This window comes from Lolium perenne, chromosome 4, assembly GCF_019359855.2.
Source record: "Lolium perenne isolate Kyuss_39 chromosome 4, Kyuss_2.0, whole genome shotgun sequence".
Taxonomy (NCBI): Eukaryota; Viridiplantae; Streptophyta; class Magnoliopsida; order Poales; family Poaceae; genus Lolium; species Lolium perenne.
In genome coordinates this window covers 107826149-107843667 of record NC_067247.2, presented here as the reverse complement: position 1 = coordinate 107843667, position 17519 = coordinate 107826149, and the positions used below count along the sequence as shown (strand labels likewise).

At 40.9% G+C, this 17519-nt stretch overlaps 1 protein-coding gene across 1 annotated transcript; it reads left to right on the top strand.

The window, feature by feature from the left end:
* The first annotated feature begins 10246 nt into the window (after nt 1-10246).
* Nucleotides 10247-14933, top strand: LOC127293589 (TATA-box-binding protein 2). The gene is made up of 9 exons (XM_051323234.1): nt 10247-10590; nt 11207-11294; nt 12574-12645; nt 13210-13260; nt 13339-13383; nt 13474-13566; nt 13663-13764; nt 13843-13916; nt 14421-14933. Coding segments are annotated over exons 1-9 (603 nt in total). The 5' UTR covers nt 10247-10513; the 3' UTR covers nt 14422-14933.
* The last annotated feature ends 2586 nt before the right edge of the window (nt 14934-17519 follow it).

Below are 17519 nucleotides of genomic sequence, written 5' to 3'. Positions count from 1 at the left end.
ATGACACCACTAGAAGAATAACACCACAACTTAAATATCACACCATTGAATATTACTCATCCATAGTTCACTACTAACATTTAGACTTCACCCATGTCCTCAAGAACTAAACGAACTACTCACGAGACATCATACGGAACATGATCAGAGGTGATATGATGATGAATAACAATCTGAACATAAACTTGGTTCAATGGTTTCACTCAATAGCATCAACAACAAGTAGAAATCGATACCGGGAGAGTTTCCCCTATCAAACAATCAAGATCAAACCCAAATTGCTATGGCGGTGACGGTGTCCAGCGGTGATGACGGCGGTGATGATGGTGGAGATGATGATGATGGTGATGGCGATGATGTCCAGCTCGATGACGGTGACGATGGCGTCGATTTCCCCCTCCCGGAGGGAATTTCCCCGGCGGATTCCTGCCCGCCGAAGAGCTCTTTTCTCTCTGGTGTTCTCCGCCCCGCAGAGGCGGCTGTAACTCTTCGCGAGGTACCCTCTGTGGCTTAGGTCTTCGGGACGAAGGGTTTGGCGAAGAAAAGGAGGTGAAAGGGGTCGTGGGCCCTCCACACCACAGGCCGGCGCGGCCAGGGCCTGGGCCGCGCAGCCCTAGGGTGTGGGCCCACCCTGGCTGCTCCTGGCTCCTCCTTCTGGCTTCCTTCGTCATCTTGAAAAATAGGATTTTTGGTATAATTTCCTTCCGTAGTTGATCTTCCGAAATATTGCGTTCGACGGTGCTTTTTCCAGCGAGAATCCCGGCTCCGGTGTTCGATCCTCCAATAACGATGAAACATGCAAAATAGATGAAATAACATAAGTAATGTGTCCCAATATGAAATATATCAATGAATAACAGCAAATTATGATATAAAATAGTGATGCAAATTGGACGTATCAACTCCCCCCAAGCTTAGACTTCGCTTGTCCCCAAGCGAAACTGAGCTCGATAGACATGACCACATGTTTATGGAGTGAAGAGTCGATAAATAAAATACGGACAAGAAGCATCATATTCATTCACACAGGACATTATAGTAGACAACCTCTTATAACTCATATTGAAACAAGTATAGGGTAATCACAAGTAAAGGTGCATGAGAAATCATGATTGGTGATGGCAAACTTCGTTCTTGGTCAGAGAACAACTAACAGATTATATTTATCTTATTGAGCAGCGCTCTCATGTTAGAGTTTATAAGGCACAACTTGCATACTCAATCATAATGGTCTTCTCATGGTCATTGATAACTTGCAAAGCTATATTCATTCAGATAAAACTTGTACTAAACAAGGAAGAATAAAAGACATGATGTAGCAAATCGCAATATAATGGTTTGATCACAACTACTCAAATGCTTGCTTGAGATGGAGGGAAATAGGTTTACTGACTCAACATAAAGTAAAAGACAGGCCCTTCGCAGAGGGAAGCAGGGGTTAAATCATGTGCTAGAGCTTTTTCAGTTTTGCAATCATATAAAGAGAATAAAAGTAACATTTTGAGAAGTGTTTGTTGTTGTCAACGACTGGTAGCGGGTACTCTAACCCCCTTGCCAGACCACCTCCTAAGAGCGGCTCCCATATTATTTTCATTTTGTGTGGCACTCCTTCCAACCTTTCTTTCACAAACCATGGCTAACCGAATCCTCGGGTGCCTGCCAACAATCTCATACCATGAAGGAGTGCCGTTTTATTGTAGTTTTATTTTGATGATGACACTCCCCCAACCTTTGCTTACACAAGCCATGGCTGACCGAATCCTTCGGGTGCCGTCCATCAATCACATACCATGGAGGAGTGTCTATTTAGTTTAATTAATTTGGGACTGGAATCCCATTGCCAGCTCTTTTTGCAGAATTATTGGATAAGCGGATGTAGCCACTAGTCCATTGGTGAAAGTTGCCCAACAAGATTGAAAGATAAAACACCACATACTTCCTCATGAGCTATGAAACATTAACACAAATAAGAGATACTAAGTTTTGAATTGTTTAAAGGTAGCACATGAAGTATTTACTTGGAATGGCAGAAAATACCATGTAGTAGGTAGGTATGGTGGACACAAATGGCATAGGTTTGGGTTAAGGTTTGGATGCACGAGAAGTATTCCCTCTCAGTACAGGTCTTTGGCTAGCAAGGTTAATTAGCAAGCATAAGAGTCGAGGGAAACAAACAAATATACATGTGATAGAAACAATCATGCATCTTCCTTGTAAGCACAAACAATTTTAACTTCAGAATAATAAGCTATGAGCTAACAAGAAAGACAATGAAACATCTACATGTATTTCTCTTTTCTATTTAAACCTTAAAGTGTTGTTGCTATTGACCCATGCTAAGTTTGCCAAAACCAAATAGATTTATTCAATGCTTCCAAAGTGATACCAATACTAACAACAAGGTGAATCATATAGTAAAGATTGCAAACTAAAATAAGATGTGCAATATGTAAATGATAAGACTTCTCATTAATATTCCATAACGATAACTCACACCAAGGGATACATAGACAACCAACTAAAGGAGAGATACTTCCAGACGCAACCCATCTTATATGATAACTTCCCTACTCATGATATGACACTACTTGACAATAAAAGTAAAAGGTAGTGATAATGTGATACCGCGGCACTCCCCCAAGCTTGGAACAAACCAAGGGGATGCCAATACCGATGATGAATTACTCCTTCGGCGATGGTGGTGATGAATTCCTGACAAGCTTCTCAATAAGCTCCTGAAGCTCGTCAATCCTGTGTATGAGATTGCGAATCATCTCTGAGTTGTGCTCGACGCGGTTAAAGAGTCTGTCTGATGGCGAGTCCCAGCTCTTGGAGTTATTTCCCCACTCTTCAGCTTCAGGCTCCTTCTCTCCTGCAGTGTTAGAGCGATCTATATCCCACTGGCTAGGCAATGCTGCCTTGGGAGTCCCTTCAATTTGATTATTGAAAATTAGATTGTGGAAGGGGTGATGAGTGCCTGATGGAGATGTTCTCGGAGCTAGGTAATGACGTGGAACCGCTCCTCCAGTGCGAATTCTTGCGCTCCTGTTTGCACTAAAAGGGTTGTCCATCACCTTGATGCTTGCGATGGTAGCACGCGGGCTTGCGCGCGAGTCTTCCTCCACCTCTTCTTCATCTTCTTCCTTGACGTCCTTGACTTCCTCTTTCCACCCAAGATCTCGATCATCTTCATCCGGAAACTCCTTGCCCTTGTTGTTGGAGGCCATGGTGCTTCTAAACCGAAAACAGATCCTGGCAGAAACAGCTCGAAACAAAACACGTCGAAAACACGATATACGGACCTCCAGGGGTCCGGGAGATTATATAGCAAATATTTTCGCGAAATAAGGAAAATACCAGATCGAACCAGAGTCGGAAAGGAGCGACGGGGCGGCCAAACCATAGGCCGGCGCGGGCCCTGGTCAGGCCGCGCCGCCCTATGGTGGCACTCCCTCGTGCGTCCTTTCCACTCCGTTTCGAACTCGTAATTTCTCATATTTTCCAAAAACAGTAAAAATATTGTTCGGAAAGTAAATTGCGTACTTTTCATTACCAGTACTGTTACCTATTCAAAGTCGAGTTCTGGCGGACTGTCAATTTGCCCTTTGATGTAGGCCTCCGGTGTTTCCACTTGAATAATATCAACATCAACATTATAAGAATCACCCGAGATATAATGCTTGAGTCTTTGTCCATTCACCACTTGCGTAGCATTGCCTTGGAGAGAGCTAATTTTGATTGCTCCTGAACGATACACCTCCTCGACAACATATGGTCCTTCCCATTTCGAGAGTAATTTCCCTGCAAAGAATCTGAGACGAGACTGATACAATAGGACTTTATCCCCAATATTAAATTCTCTTTTGATGATCCTCCTATCATGCCATTTTTTAACTTTCTCTTTAAAGAGTTTAGCATTTTCATAAGCTTCACTTCTCCATTCATCTAGAGAACTCAATTGCAACAACCTCTTATCACCGGCAAGTTTCGGATCTTTATTTAATTCTCTAACAGCCCAATAAGCTTTGTGCTCTAGTTCTAAAGGTAAATGACAAGCTTTCCCATAAACCATTTTATAAGGTGACATTCCCATGGGATTTTTATAAGCAGTTCTATAAGCCCAAAGTGCATCCTTCAATTTACTAGCCCAATTCTTTCTAGTTTTATTAACGGTCTTTCCCAAAATAGATTTAATCTCTCTATTTGATAACTCTACTTGACCACTAGTTTGAGGATGATAAGTGAAGCAATTCTATGATTAATACCATACTTAGCAAGAGTTTTTCTAAAACCTCCATGAATAAAATGAGAACCTCCATCAGTCATAATATATCTAGGTACTCCAAATCTAGGAAAAATAATATCTAAGAGCATTCTTAAAGAGGTCTCACCATCAGCACTTTTTGTAGGTATAGCCTCCACCCATTTAGTAACATAATCAACAGCAACAAGTATATGAGTGTTACCTTCTGAAGACGGAAAAGGTCCCATGAAGTCAAATCCCCAACAATCAAACGGTTCAATAACAAGAGTATAATTCATAGGCATTTCATTGCGTCTGGAGATATTACCAACCCTTTGGCATTCATCACAAGATAAAATAAACTTTCTCGCATCTTTGAAGAGAGTTGGCCAATAAAAACCTGATTGTAGAACCTTTTGCGCGGTTCTTTCTCCGGCGTGATGTCCTCCATAAGCACTACCATGACATTTACTCAATATCTCCTGTTGTTCATATTCAGGGACACATCTTCGCATAATACCATCCACTCCTTCTTTATATAAGTGTGGGTCATCCCAGAAATAATGCCTCAAATCATAAAATAATTTCCTCCTTTGCTGAGCTGAAAAGGTTGGAGGCAAGTACTTGGAAACAATAAAGTTAGCATAATCAGCATACCAAGGACTGTCTCGCGAGCTCACCTTTATTACAGCCAATTGTTCATTTGGAAAACTATCATTAACAGGAACAGGATCATAAGCAATATTTTCCAATCTAGACAAATTATCAGCAACAGGATTATCAGCACCTTTCCTATCTACAATATGTAAGTCAAATTCTTGCAACCGAAGTACCCATCTAATAAGCCTCGGCTTAGCATCTTTCTTTGTCATAAGGTATCTAATTGCAGCATGATCAGTATGAATAGTAACTTTTGAATCAACAATATAAGATCTAAATTTATCACAAGCAAAGACTACAGCTAATAATTCCTTTTCAGCTTGTAGCATAATTTCTTTGAGCAGCATCAAGAGTTTTACTAGCATAATGAATAACATTCAGTTTTTTATCTACTCGCTGTCCAAGAACAGCGCCTACACAAGAAAATCACACGCATCACACATAATATCAAAGGGTAAATTCCAATCAGGAGGTTCAACTATAGGAGCAGTTGTTAAGGCTTTCTTAAGAGTTTCAAACGCTTCCTTACAATCATCATCAAAAACAAATGGTACATCTTTTTGAAGAAGATTAGTAAGAGGCTTTGAAATCTTGGAGAAATCTTTAATAAATCTCCTATAAAACCCAGCATGACCAAGAACACTACGAATACCTTTTACATCCCTAGGATAGGGCATCTTCTCAATTGCTTCAACTTTAGCTCTATCAACTTCAATACCTCTCTCAGAAATTTTATGTCCCAATACAATTCCTTCATTAACCATAAAGTGGCATTTCTCCCAATTAAGAACAAGGTTAGTTTCTTCACATCGCTGCAAAACTTTATCAAGGTTTCGCAAGCAGCTATCAAAAGAATTCCCATAGACGGAAAAATCATCCATGAATACCTCTACAATACTTTCACAAAAACCATGAAAAATAGCAGACATGCATCTTTGAAAAGTAGCAGGAGCATTACATAAACCAAAAGGCATGCGTCTATAAGCATAAGTTCCATAAGGACAAGTAAAGGTGGTTTTCTCTTGATCTTTAGCTTTAACAAGAATTTGTGAAAACCCAGAATAACCATCAAGAAAGCAAAAATGAGTATTTTTAGACAATCTTTCTAGCATTTGATCAATAAATGGTAAAGGGTAATGATCTTTCTTAGTAACTTTATTAACTTTTCGAAAATCAATGCACATTCTATACCCTACAACTACTCTTTGAGGAATGAGCTCATCATTATCATTAGGCACAACAGTCATACCTCCTTTCTTGGGAACGCAATGCACATGACTAACCCATCTACTATCAGCAATAGGATATATAATACCAGCTTCAAGAAGTCGTAATACCTCATTCCTTACCACTTCCTTCATCTTTGGAATTAGACGACGCTGAGGTTCAACAACAGGCTTTGCATCATCTTCCATATTAATAGCATGTTGGCATATAGACGGAGAAATCCCCTTCAAATCATCAAGAGTGTAGCCAATAGCGCCTCGATGCTTCTTCAATATTTCCAATAACCTTTCTTCCTCAATCTCTGAAAGCTTAGAACTAATAATAACAGGATATATTTTCTTATCATCAATATGAGCATATTTAAGATTATCGTGTAAAGGCTTTAGATCAAAAACAGGATCTTCCTTTGGTGGCGGTGTTGTACCCAAATCTTCCACCGGTAAATCATGCTTGAGAATAGGTTGGCGAAGAAAAATTTCCTCAAGCTCATCTCTTTCTTTCCTAAAAATTTCGCTCTCGCTATCCTCCAAATGTTGCTGCAAAGGATTATTAGGAACAAGAACAATAGATGCACATTGCTCCATTTTAAAATCATTACTAGGCAAATAAGCTTTATAAGGAGTTTTAGTAAATTTAGAGAAGTTAAACTCATAAGATTCACCAGCAAATTTAGTCAAAATTTTCTCTTTCTTGCAATCTATAATAGCTCCACAAGTATTTAGAAAAGGTCTACCAAAGATAATAGGACAATAATCACTAGCAGCAGAACCAAGTACCAAAAAGTCAGCAGGATATTTAATCTTACCGCATAAAACTTCCACATCTCGAACAATACCAATTGGAGAAATAGTTTCTCTATTAGCCAGCTGAATAACCACATCAATATCTTCAAGTTCACAAGAATCAATTTCGTGCATAATCTCCGTGTAAAGCTCATACGGAATAGCACTAACACTTGCACCAATATCACATAATCCATAATAGCAATGATCACCAATTCTAACAGATAGCATAGGAACACTAGCTTGTTTGGGTTTATTAGGATGTGAAACAATATTAGAAGCATCTTCACAGAAAATAATATGACCATCCTCCACATTTTCAGTCACAAGATCTTTAACTATTGCAACAGAAAGTTCAACTTTTATTTGTTCTTCGTGTTCTACAAGTTTCTTTTCACTTTTATGAACCGCAATATTTATAACAGAGTACTCCTTCATTTTAGCAGGGAAAGGAGTTTTTTCAATATAAGCTTCAGAATAACACGATCGCCAGCTTCAACTACAACGCATTTATTAATAGATGAATCAATTTTATCTTTATACGGTTCATGATACTTATCAAAATTCTTCTTTGGCAATTCATAATGAGAGGCAAAAGCTTTATAAAGATTTACAGCAACTTGAGAATCAAGACCATATATAGCACTCATATTACGAAATTTATCAGTATCCATAAAAGCTTCAATGCATTTATAATCATAAATTATACCTGATTCTCTATCCTTGTCGTTCTCCCATCCTTCAGTATTTTCTTGGATTCGATCAAGAAGGTCCCTTTTAAACTCTTCTTTGTTGCGTGTAAATGATCCAGAACAAGAAGTATCTAGCAAGGTCTTGTCTTGAAAAGAAAGTCTTGCATAGAAATTATCAATAATAACATTACCAGGAAGCTCATGAATGGGGCATTTGAGCATTAAAGACTTCTGGCCTCCCAAGCTTGGGCAATACTCTCTCCATCATGAGGCCAAAAATTATATATGCGATTCCGATCCTTATGAATTTCACTTGGAGGATAGAACTTAGAATAAAACCGGGCACAATATCATTCCATTCAAGAGAATCCCCATTATCCAAGAATTTATACCAATGCGCCGCCTTACCGGACAACGACAAAGAGAATAGTTTCTTCCTCACTTCATCCATAGCAATACCTGCACATTTGAATAACCCGCATAATTCATGCAAAAACAAGAATGATCACCAGGATGGACAGGTTCCATCCCCTTCATAGCGGTTATCCATAACACGTTCAATAATTTTCATAGGTATTTTATATGGTATCACTTCCTCACCTGGCGCCTCATCCACTACCGTTGCAGTAGTAGTAGATTTCCCAAATAGAAATTGAAGAGAAGATCCCTCCATAATGACTTATAGCAACAGGCAGAAATAAAATCAGCACAACAATAAAGGTTTTCCTTACCAATTCCACTTACCAACAGCGCTTCACTCCCCGGCAACGGCGCCAGAAAATAGTCTTGATGACCCACAAGTATAGGGTGTATCGTAGTATCTTCGATAAGTAAGAATGTCGATCCCAACGAGGAGCAGAAGGTGTTGACAAGCAGTTTCGATGAAGGATTCACTGTAAATGCTCACAGACAAGTAATCAGGGGGGTTTGATGTAACAGTTGAATAATGTACGAGTATGTAAAGTGCGAGAGTAATAATTGCAGCGAGTGGCCCAATCCTTTTTAGCACAAAGGACAAGCCGGTTTGTTTACTTATAATGACCAAACGTTCTCGAGGACACACGGGATTTTAGTCTAGTGCTTTCGCTACATACGGCTAAATAATCTTCATTGTTGTGATAAGTGTTGTGTGGGTGAACCTATGCTAATGTACCGCCCTTCCTAGGACTAATACATACTTGTGATTATACCCCTTGCAAGCATCCGCAACTACAAGAAAGTAATTAAGAATAAATCTAACCACGGCCTTAAACTACGAGATCCTGCGATCCCTCCCCGCATCGATATACCAGCGGGGGTTTAGGTTTCGTCACTCCGGCAACCCCGCAATTGGCAAACGAGTACAAGATGCATTCCCCTAGGCCCATAAATGGTGAAGTGTCATGTAGTCGACGTTCACATGACACCACTAGAAGAATAACACCACAACTTAAATATCACACCATTGAATATTACTCATCCATAGTTCACTACTAACATTTAGACTTCACCCATGTCCTCAAGAACTAAACGAACTACTCACGAGACATCATACGGAACATGATCAGAGGTGATATGATGATGAATAACAATCTGAACATAAACTTGGTTCAATGGTTTCACTCAATAGCATCAACAACAAGTAGAAATCGATACCGGGAGAGTTTCCCCTATCAAACAATCAAGATCAAACCCAAATTGCTATGGCGGTGACGGTGTCCAGCGGTGATGACGGCGGTGATGATGGTGGAGATGATGATGATGGTGATGGCGATGATGTCCAGCTCGATGACGGTGACGATGGCGTCGATTTCCCCCTCCCGGAGGAATTTCCCGCGGATTCCTCGCCCGCCGGAGAGCTCTTTTCTCTCTGGTGTTCTCCGCCCCGCAGAGGCGGCTGTAACTCTTCGCGAGGTACCCTCTGTGGCTTAGGTCTTCGGGACGAAGGGTTTGGCGAAGAAAAGGAGGCGAAAGGGGTCGTGGGCCCTCCACACCACAGGCCGGCGGGGCCGCGCCGCGCCGCCCTAGGGTGTGGGCCCACCCTGGCTGCTCCTGGCTCCTCCTTCTGGCTTCCTTCGTCATCTTGAAAAATAGGATTTTTGGTATAATTTCCTTCCAGAGTTGATCTTCCGAAATATTGCGTTCTGACGGTGCTTTTTCCAAATGAGAATCCTGGCTCCGGTGTTCGATCCTCCAATAACGATGAAACATGCAAAATAGATGAAATAACATAAGTAATGTGTCCCAATATGAAATATATCAATGAATAACAGCAAATTATGATATAAAATAGTGATGCAAATTGGACGTATCAGGGGACACGATTAGGACATTTTTTGGCCGGCGTCCCCCTAATTCCATTGGAGGACGCTTTAGGAGACGCGACTGGAGATGCTCTAACAAGCAAAGTATATCTAGAGCTAGTGTTACCAATAAAGTAATCTACGAGTTATTCTTTTAAAAATTTATTTATATTTTTACCTCATTGTAAAGTACAGTAGAAGACTGTGCTAAATACCATGTCATCTAATAAAAGCCTACATGTCAGCCTCTTCCGCACAACGATGTGGCCAAGTGGAGCACCCGGCGGTCAGACGGGCCACAGCAGGTTAACTCGCGCCGCCTATAAATACGAAGCCGCCACAGCGACCTCCTATTTCCGGTCCGTCCACTGCCATCCCTCACCACCACAAATCCCCTCCTCTCTCGCAGACTCCTCCCCTCTCCCGAGACAGATAACCCTAGACGCCTAGACCCCATCCCCTCTCGCCCCTCCTGCTCCTGATCTCTATAAAAGACCCGAATTTTCGAATTCTTCCGCCAACTTCCCCACCGCCGCGACTCCTCCCGCCCATTTCACCCCCGGATCCGCTCTCTTTTGCTCCGATTCGTGGCCGGAGCCACCGGATCGATTTTTGCGCGGCCGGGGCATGGCGGAGCCGACGCTGGAGGGGAGCGAGCCGGTGGATCTGCTGAAACACCCCTCCGGTATCATCCCCACGCTACAGTAAGTCCCGGATCTGTGTGTTCCTCGCCGGCCTCGGCCCCGTCTTGGGTCGCGGCCTTCCTTGCTGGGTCAGCTCGTTGGGCGTGTTTGGTCTGGATAACAACTGGGTAGTACGGATTTGGTCGTGCCGTAGTGGGGCGATATTAAGTCTAATCGGTTCGAGGTATCAACCGTGACCTCAAAATCAGGATTTCAGATCTGTTGCCGAGCGGAGAGGAAACAGAGAGGCCTAAGGCTGTGTGCGGTCGGTGTGCCCAAACAAACCAAGCTGAAATTATGTCCCTTTTTTGTGTAGATGCGTTTTCTTTGGTCCTTTCCCAGGTCCTATGCAGTTTATTGCCAGTCATTGCCCAAACTTAGGCCACCAAGACATGCTAGCTTATCATATCGGCTCCATGCATATAGCAAATTATACCTGTACAGCTGTACTGCCCATCGTGTACAGACTTAATGCGTGTTAAGCATTGACCAGTGAGGAATGCTTATTTGTTGCAGTGCTAGGAATAATAGTTAGTTCCTAGATGATGTCTGTTTTGCTCTGCTACCACATTTTCTTTGACCATTCCCGTTAAGAAAACTGATTCCATTTTCTGTGCGTCCTCTTATTTGATGACAGGAATATCGTGTCGACGGTCAATTTGGATTGCAAATTAGACCTCAAAGCTATAGCTTTGCAAGCGCGCAATGCAGAGTACAATCCAAAGGTACGATGGTCGGCCAGTGCATTCTTGCAGTCCTGTTTTCACTTCAAATGTTATCCTGCATTTCTGCACGCATTACCGTTTTCCGATGTTGTTTTTGCTGCTGTTAACAAAACATTGCTAGGGCCTTTTTTGTGGTGACCTGAAATTGCACCTGGGTGAAAAATAAGAAACTTTAATGCTTTTAAACTTGTTTCTTAGAGCACTGTTTTTTGTCCAGGGCACAAAAATGTTACCTTTTCCATCAAACATGTATGTGTGATTTTTTTTTTTTACACTCTAAAGAAAATTTTTAGGAGACAAAATGCTTTTCCCCTTTTTTTTTAAATCTCACTTGTTAGGATAATCCTTGGCACAGTTTCACTAGTGCCATTTGTGAATTTCGTAACTTGTGTTTCACAGTTTCAGTTTGATATGGTAAAGTTGAGTAAAGATGCAGCATATAAAGGCCATCTCCAATCTGTATTCTGTAATTAGACCAATAAGCTGGTATCCACTTCCAGATACCACAAGCCTAAGTTTTCTGTTACAATGCCACTGAGCAGCACCCCACCTGTCCCTGCTCAAAGCGCCACCGAGCAGCACCCCATCTGTCCTCTACCCAGAAGGCTGCGGCAAAAAATGGTCATCAGGCCTCAGCACATGCCAATGGTGGGGATCAATGATGACCTGCAGCGGTGCTTCTTTGCCTATATCTCATCTGGTGGTAGTCCCCAGAGATCGCAGGAAGAGCAACTGGCCTTCCCAAGCTGTGTGCGATAGAGACCATGACTTTTTACTCTTATGGCCCGACCTTACGCGAGTGGTCGACTACAGGAAGTTTTTGCATATTACTGAGCTTCGCCGTGTATAAGGTTGATCATAAGGCCCTAGTGGCCCACCTTATTTCAGCATTGGAGGCGTCCTAACCAGTTTGTTGCTGGAATAAGAACTCATATTTCCTAGAAATGAGATTCAACTGTTTAGCATATACATTTCTTGTGTTACTTTGCCCTTTGGATTGCTAATTATTGTTGTACTAATAACCAGAAAAAAGCTTGAATGTAGTGGGAGTATGTTGCATTAAATGTGATGCCTTAAGCTGAATGTACACTATTTAGCCTGTGATCCATGAAGGCACCTGTAGAAAAGTAGTACACTTAGACTATGCATGCTAAGGTTGTAACAGGGCTTTGTAGCTACTTGATTACTCTGCTTATTTGCTGGTGCTATATTTTTTGTAACTTCGTTGTTCCAGATCCATGTTTTATTCTTTAGTTTCTTAACCCTTCTCTTCAAACAGCGTTTTGCTGCAGTTATCATGAGAATAAGAGAACCAAAAACTACAGCACTGATATTCGCGTCGGGTAAAATGGTACTATCCAACTTCTGTTTAGCACTTAAGCTTTTACATGACCATTCGAATTGCTTCCTTTCATGATCTGCTGCTTCACTATCACCTGGTAGAATGCTTTCAGTTTAGTTTTTTCAATCCCTGTTTGTATCACATTAATTTCCGCATACTAAATCTTGCATGGAGAAGAACCTATGTTCTTATGTTCATGCTTTGTTACTAATGGAACAAGCAGTGATCCATTGCTTAATTTCCATTGCTGTTAACAGTCAAGCATCACGAAATTCTTCTGCTCCTCTGTAATAGATGAAACATAAATATTGTAGTCCATTACCTGTGGATGGATAATTTGCAATGATTGATTACTTCAGATGTTGTTTAGATCAACATCTTCATTCATATAATCTTTATTGGTTGTCATCATTGATCTCATAACAATTTGGCTGGAAGTAAGATATTTGTTTTTGTAGGAACTTGTGTTTAGCCTTATTGATAGAAGAGTGCATAAGTTCCAGAGAACTACCACTATGTATCAAATTATCCATCCACTCTATTTATGTTAACAGAAGTAATATCTTTTTACAGGTTTGTACGGGAGCAAAGAGTGAGCAACAATCCAAGCTCGCAGCAAGAAAGGTATGACATGGCTTGGTTCCATTTCGTCTATGCTGGCTGAGAGGTTTCTGAAGTCTAACACATCAATGTTGTTCCCAGTATGCTCGTATAATTCAGAAACTTGGTTTTCCAGCTAAATTTAAGGTAACTATTTCAGGCATGTAAAGTTTTCACGTGTACCAGCACTCTGACCTTCATTTTGTGAGACTGTTACTGATTTCTGTGCTATATCAGGACTTTAAGATTCAGAATATCGTTGCCTCTTGTGATGTCAAATTTCCAATTAGACTGGAGGGCCTTGCATATTCTCATGGTGCTTTCTCAAGTGTGAGTCGAATGAGTTTATTTGAGAATCTGTGGTGTGTGCATGTTTCTGTGATTCTCAAGTCCAAGTTGAATGATGTGAACCTTTTGTTTTTGCAGTATGAGCCTGAACTTTTTCCTGGCCTGATCTATCGAATGAAGCAACCTAAGATTGTTCTTCTGATTTTTGTTTCTGGCAAGATTGTCTTGACTGGAGCAAAGGTAGCAGTCCTTCATTGTATATACTTCTGTTGGCTATTCTTTTGTACATCTGAAAGACTGGAACTGTTTTCTTTCCAGGTGAGAGATGAGACATACACTGCCTTTGAAAACATATATCCTGTACTCACAGAGTTCAGAAAAGTTCAGCAATGGTATGCACTATTTTTGATAAAGCTAAGTTTGCAGTACGCTAGAAAGTTTGCACAAATGAAGAAATCTATTGTTTAGTTCATGATAATTACACCTGATATGTGCATGTGCTTATGGTAGTGTGGAACTTTTGACTCTTCTTTTAGTATAAAGCAATTTTATAATTTGCAAATCTGGAATATCCTTAATATAATTAGTCATGTGCGTCCTCTTCTATGTGAAGCACTGAAGCAGCATGCTTGTGCTTTTCTGAGGACTAATATGTTTTGTGGGGATGGGTGCTGTTCATCTTGGGGAAAGTTGATTTTCCAATGCCTTCATCTCTGTAGTCTGGTATCATACTGGATTAGATTATATCGTCTGGTTGATTGATTGATTTATTTCTGGCCATCCTTCCATTTCTCCCCTTGACAGATTCTGGTTACATTTATATTTTTATTAGATTTCCAACAAGATATTTACCAGGAGAACAGACCTAACCATTTCTTGCATCTCTCCGCTTGCAGATAACTTACCGAAGCCACAACCACAAGGTCCTTGAGATTTTGCCCTCTTCTGAGCTGTGATTGCTAACATTTAACTGTACATTTAGTCTGGAGGAGCCCATAGTATCGTTTAATTTATGGTGAGCTCTGATGCGCACACACACTCTCGCGGTTGGGTGGCCATGTCGTGGAAACCTGAGAAATCTTATACATTTGGTCTATTGATAATAGAACTGTGTGCTTGTAGAGTTTGTCATCACTGGTCCTATTGGGTAGAGTTTATGCGACCTGCACAGAAGGCAGGCAAGGCATGTTTTGCATTTTACACTAACGGGAACTCGGGAGATGGGGCTTTATTTCTGTTCCTCTGTCACGCGACAGTCTTTTCTGAGTATTTGCAGTCATCTGCACGGCGTTTGAAACCTTGTATGCTGTACAATGATGAGAAGACCGACCTGACTGACAATGTCCAGTTGCACAATCTGTATGTACTGCTACACCTATGTAATCAATTTTCTGTTCGTATGTACTCTACCTATTGAATCTCTTTGCTTGTGTGTATGTTTTGTTTAAACAAATCTTGTCTATAGTAGATAAAGAAACATATGATAGAACTATATAATGGATAATTGCGCTCGTAGACATAGAAAAGACCCTCACCAAGCTCCATCATAGCATAGATTCAACCAGTAAGTACCTACATGGACTTGTTGAGTCGTGGAAATAGTATAGTTGGTCGGGGTTGGTATGACGAAGATTGGCAATCAGGATGATCTTTTCATTGAGGTTACCACCCTGATCTAGGTTCAGCCGTTCCAGTATCGCCAGTATAAGTGTATAACCATCTTGCTCGCTTGCAAGTCAACGAACAACACAAAGAACCAACCTGTAAATATCTTGTGCTAGCCCACCGATTAGCAAAGCTAGCTACATAACTGTCTTGTGCTAGCTCACATCACGGCAAACAAAACTGGAAACAAACAACGATCTGACTAGAGGCTCCTATCGATTCGCATGGATCGGCGGAGGCAGGCTGCAAGCACAGCGTCGACACAAACAAGCAAACCTTGTCACAGGCAATTAAACATCAAGCACAGAAGCACCAGAGCATGGATATTTAGTTCTTTACAGGTTCAAAAGTAAGCATGCTTCCTTTTGTCTATAGCCGGAAAAAAAATTCAATTCGGCTCCTGATTGCATATGCTCCGTCTACTAAAAAAAAAAATTTGGAAATGTAAAAAAAAATTACAAAACATTCTACATGTACATTTCCGTAATATATTTGAGTTCACCAAGTTTCATGAAAAAATATTTTTTTGTGTGGTATATGTAAAAAAGAGAAAATTTATCTTGTGAATAGCCTTATTCTCAGCACTTAATTTTGTTTTTTTTACACAAGCCACATGACAAGTTGATTTTTTCTGAAACGACTTTGTGAGTGTGTAGCACGTGAAGATGTACGTGCAAATTTTTTTTACTTCAGTTTTTTTGAAATTTTAAAATATGTATAAGATGCATTTGAAAATAAAGGGAGCATATGCTTCCATGTTCTAAAACATCACTCCTGAAAAAACACATACATTGAGGATATATGCACCGCATCATTTGCGAATATGTCGTGCCACCCTATTGTGATACATTTAACTATACTAGTCAGCTTCACGTGCTTTGCACGTTAAAACTAGGCATTATAACCAATAAACTCTCCTAATTGTTGCCCAAAATAACATTTTGGAGTTTCAAATTTGTAATGATTGTGTTTTGCTGAAACATTGACATCTCTTTCTAATACAGAAATGCAAATTTGTGATATATGGTTGGATTTTTCATGTCTTACTCTTTTATACCTTCTCTATATATCGTTCTACCTGCCGCTCTGATCCTCTTCAGATATCTCCTCCCATTCATGCCTCATGCGGCTGAACGACTGAACATGGCTGTCGTCACTCGTGCATGTATACAATAAAATGTTCGGCTCTAATGTTTCTTTTTTTATTTCTATTTTTTTGAGAACACAGTACAACGCAGACGCTTACAAACACGCATGTACAAACACCCCTATGAACGCACGCACGCACATCCTACCCCTATGAGCACTTCCGAGGGACTGAGCCAGCATATCTTGAGGTTGACGAAGTCACCACTGGCGCCTCGCTGTTGACAGACACGTCACCTACCACTGAAAGCGTAGCGCCGGTTAAAACCTGGAATAAATCCAGGTAAATGCAAACACCCATGCCAAGTCTAGGACTTGAACCTGGGTGGGCTGGTTCCACCACAAGGACCTAACCACCAGAGCAAAGCTCTATTTGCTTTTTGATTTCTATTTTCGTGCCCTCAGGTCCTTAGTTGTACTCAGTTTTCCCCAGCCCCTTAGTTTTTTCTCAGTTTTCTTCAAGCCTTTGTCTGAAACCCGCAGAAGGAGCTCGGACAGAAGGAATCCGTTTAGTTGAACGTTCCGTGCTGACGTGTGGGGCCGTGTCGTTTGTGGGGCCGCGTCGTGTGGGATTGGTAGGAAGGGACCGCGTGGGACAGGACGAAACCGTGTTTGGTTGTACGTGAGAGCTGGGTTTTGTCTCTCTCAGCCCAAATTGGCATTTTTAAGAGCACCTTTCCCCTCTTTCTCTCTCTATCTTTTTCACCAAATTAGTATCAAATCTAGAGAAGCTTCTATTTATGTCTTTCTTCAATTATTTATGTCTTTTGGCCCTCGTTTTTTGCCCAATATGGTAGCAAATCTAGTAGCAAATCTAGAAGCTAGTATATGATAAATTCACAGCATCATAATCAGAAAACTAAGTACGTACAATACATAAACTGCATAGAGCAGCCAAAATCAGCCAATAACGTCGTTAATGTTCACGACAAATTAAGCTGAAAAAAATACAAGACGCACGCAATGTATGGCCAACATGAAGATTAGGATACCCCAGGATGAATGAATTTGTTCTTCATTCCTCATATATTTCTTCGTCGCTCCATTCGTGCATTATCCCAAGGAAATATTCATTGAACTCCTTCCGTCTGCAGTGTGCGGCCAATACATCCTCCAAACGGTATGGCCTGTGTTCATTTCTCAGACCGTAGTTTCCTGTTTTATCCACATGTAGTGGCCACTCA

What these genes read in the sequence shown, in the direction of transcription:
- LOC127293589 (XM_051323234.1), top strand. Translation starts at nt 10,514, where the DNA reads ATGGCGGAGCCGACGCTGGAGGGGAGCGAGCCGGTGGATCTGCTGAAA. An exon ending in GGTATCATCCCCACGCTACA is followed by an intron (nt 10,591 to 11,206) that starts GTAAGTCCCGGA and finishes ATTTGATGACAG; the next exon opens with GAATATCGTGTCGACGGTCA. An exon ending in CCAAGCTCGCAGCAAGAAAG is followed by an intron (nt 13,261 to 13,338) that starts GTATGACATGGC and finishes TGTTGTTCCCAG; the next exon opens with TATGCTCGTATAATTCAGAA.